Source organism: Gymnodraco acuticeps, unplaced genomic scaffold (genome assembly GCF_902827175.1).
Source record: "Gymnodraco acuticeps unplaced genomic scaffold, fGymAcu1.1, whole genome shotgun sequence".
NCBI lineage: Eukaryota > Metazoa > Chordata > Actinopteri > Perciformes > Bathydraconidae > Gymnodraco > Gymnodraco acuticeps.
The window spans coordinates 115,225-117,616 of record NW_022992112.1 but is presented as its reverse complement, the minus strand read 5'-3'; the positions used below and the strand labels follow the sequence as shown (position 1 = coordinate 117,616).

The window sequence follows — 2,392 nt, the reverse complement described above, 5'->3', positions numbered from 1 at the left end:
GACACGGACAACCTCAGCGAAATAGTGCCCACTGCCGACCAGCCACGCCCCGACACATGGGGTCAAGCCGGCCAATCACAAAGCTTTGATGCGTTCAAGTGCATTATTCTGGACAGGAAGATTATGTTATAGGACATTAACGATAAAACAGAATATTGTTGTTCTATTTTTAGACACATCTCGCGATCGACTGGGAATCTCCCCGCGATCGACCGGTCGATCGCGATCGACTGGTTGGGCACCCCTGGTTTACCCCTGGTTTATAGATCTCGGCAGACTGGCAACTTTAAAAGTAGCTCTCGGTTCAAAAAAGGTTGGGCACCCCCTGCTATAAACAATACTATCTTAAAAGATAAAGTATTGTTTATAAGAATCAAATGTGTGGTGTGATTGACACGTGCATGGGTACAGGCATACTCAACTGATTTAGTGAAAATACATAATTTTGTACTTACTTGGGGTTCTTGTTGAAAGCCTTGTTCTTAAGCTTTTGCTAGACTAAAAACCACCATTGCTGTGTAAGTATTGTTCCCAAGTAGAGTGCGCTCTTGTGGACAATGACTTTGGGACTCATACTTGCAATGGAGGTTCACACTTCACCAGTAGATTACATATAGACATGACAAAGGAAGACCATATCATTTCAATATTCATATTTAATATCTCTTGTGTGATGACATTATTTTCCAGAGCCATCCTCATCCTCCGCTTCAGGCACAGATACTATTTCAGTCACTTCGAAAAGCAGCAGTGAAAAGGATGTCTCCAGTGGCACTCTGAAAGGCTTCAGAAAAGAGGAGGAGGCTTTGAGGGTCCACAAGCCAAAAATGTGAGTGCATGTTCAATATGTCATGTACACCATTGTTTTACATGTTAGTGACGTCTGGCCATCCGTTTGTTATAGCTTTGCATGAAAGTGTCATGTATGTATAGGTTAAGTGTGGATGAAGTTGGTGCAATTGTATCTACATACATTGAGTTCATTAAGTTTATATGTTCTAAAACTAAGTCTCTTAGACTTAAATGAATGAAATGTTGAAAATGAGTGTTTTTGCTCTACAGGAGAATCCCTCAGCGACTGACCAAAGAGAAGTATGCACTGGGGATTGTTTCCCTCGCTCAAAGATCCACATGGGAAGACAGGATATGTGAGGTATTCTTGATTATGATCAAAGTAGACTGTTTTAGATGGCTTACATGGTTCCTTGAATGCTGTGGGATTTCTATAACATGCCACTGCATTTAAGAATTCCTGTAGTTGTATACATAGGGTAGTTTAATCGTTGTTTATTAGTAAATCTATTTTGATAGACGTTTTAAGCAACCTTCAGTTAAATGGAGATGATCTACACCTGTGAAATTGGCATTAGTAGTAAATTATAAACCCGATTGTTGTTCTTGCGTTTGTGCTGTATGTGTTTTAGATTCTCCAAGACTTCAGTCGTCAGAAACTCCATCCAAACTACTGGAAAAGTGGCCAACCTCCTTCAAAGCAAAGGTCATCCAACAGGCAGAAATGCTGACTTCCACACCCTTGCTGAAGCGCTTGTTGTTGTCTGCCAAGAACCAAAGGGCTGATGAACCATCACTGGAATCACCAGGTATGGTTTCTGGAACTGCATTGTCCTATCATGTCATATTGCCTATTGTAAATGGTGTGTGTGAGGCTGGAGGGAGTGTATGACCACACAGTGGGAGAATGCCAGGGTACAGTGGGTTTGGAAAGTATTCAGGCCACTTCACTTTTTCCATACTTTATTGTGTTCATGTCTTGTATTTTGCTTGTACATGCACTATGAACTGTTGGACATTATACAGATGGGTAAACATTTTTTCTATCATTGTTCTCTTTTCTTACAGAGTGGGACAGTGATATGGCATCCATCCTCCTCCTTCTGCACCTCTCGTCACCCCAGCCTGCGGGAAGGAAGAAAACCCAGAAGATCATACTCAGGCCATTGACCATCTGGTCGTATTTCACAAGGTATGTGGCAGGTTTAAGAATGTTAGATCTAGCCACCAGAACTACTACAGAGAGCTGTCACTATGATAAAGTAGGACTAGGCTAGTGCAAATATAAACTATTCCTAAAAACACACTCACATATTACACATACATGCGCATAGTTAGCCATGTCAAATGAAAATGTTGCTTGCCTTCAGTCCTGTAGGAGTCTGGACGAGCACCTTCAGAGCCTTATCGACACAAGCCAGCCATATCTTCTTGCTTCAGGGATCAGCAAGGAGGCCATCTGCAACTTCTTCATTCTGATCGACAAGAAGCGCATCCCCTGTGAGGCTACCACTTCCTGAGCAGCAATTGATGAACTTTTTAAGCTTCACTTTGTCTTAGGGACTAGCTATGACCCAGCACTCAAAAGCATGTACACATT

The 2,392-nt window shown here is 42.0% G+C and overlaps 1 protein-coding gene across 1 annotated transcript; it reads left to right on the top strand.

The window, feature by feature from the left end:
- Window positions 1-401: 401 nt before the first annotated feature.
- LOC117537776 lies at window positions 402-2,392 on the top strand. The gene is made up of 6 exons (XM_034203118.1): window positions 402-405; window positions 691-829; window positions 1,063-1,148; window positions 1,425-1,601; window positions 1,861-1,984; window positions 2,163-2,392. Exons 1-6 carry the CDS (start codon window positions 402-404, stop codon window positions 2,269-2,271), a joined length of 639 nt encoding a protein of 212 aa, XP_034059009.1. The 3' UTR covers window positions 2,272-2,392.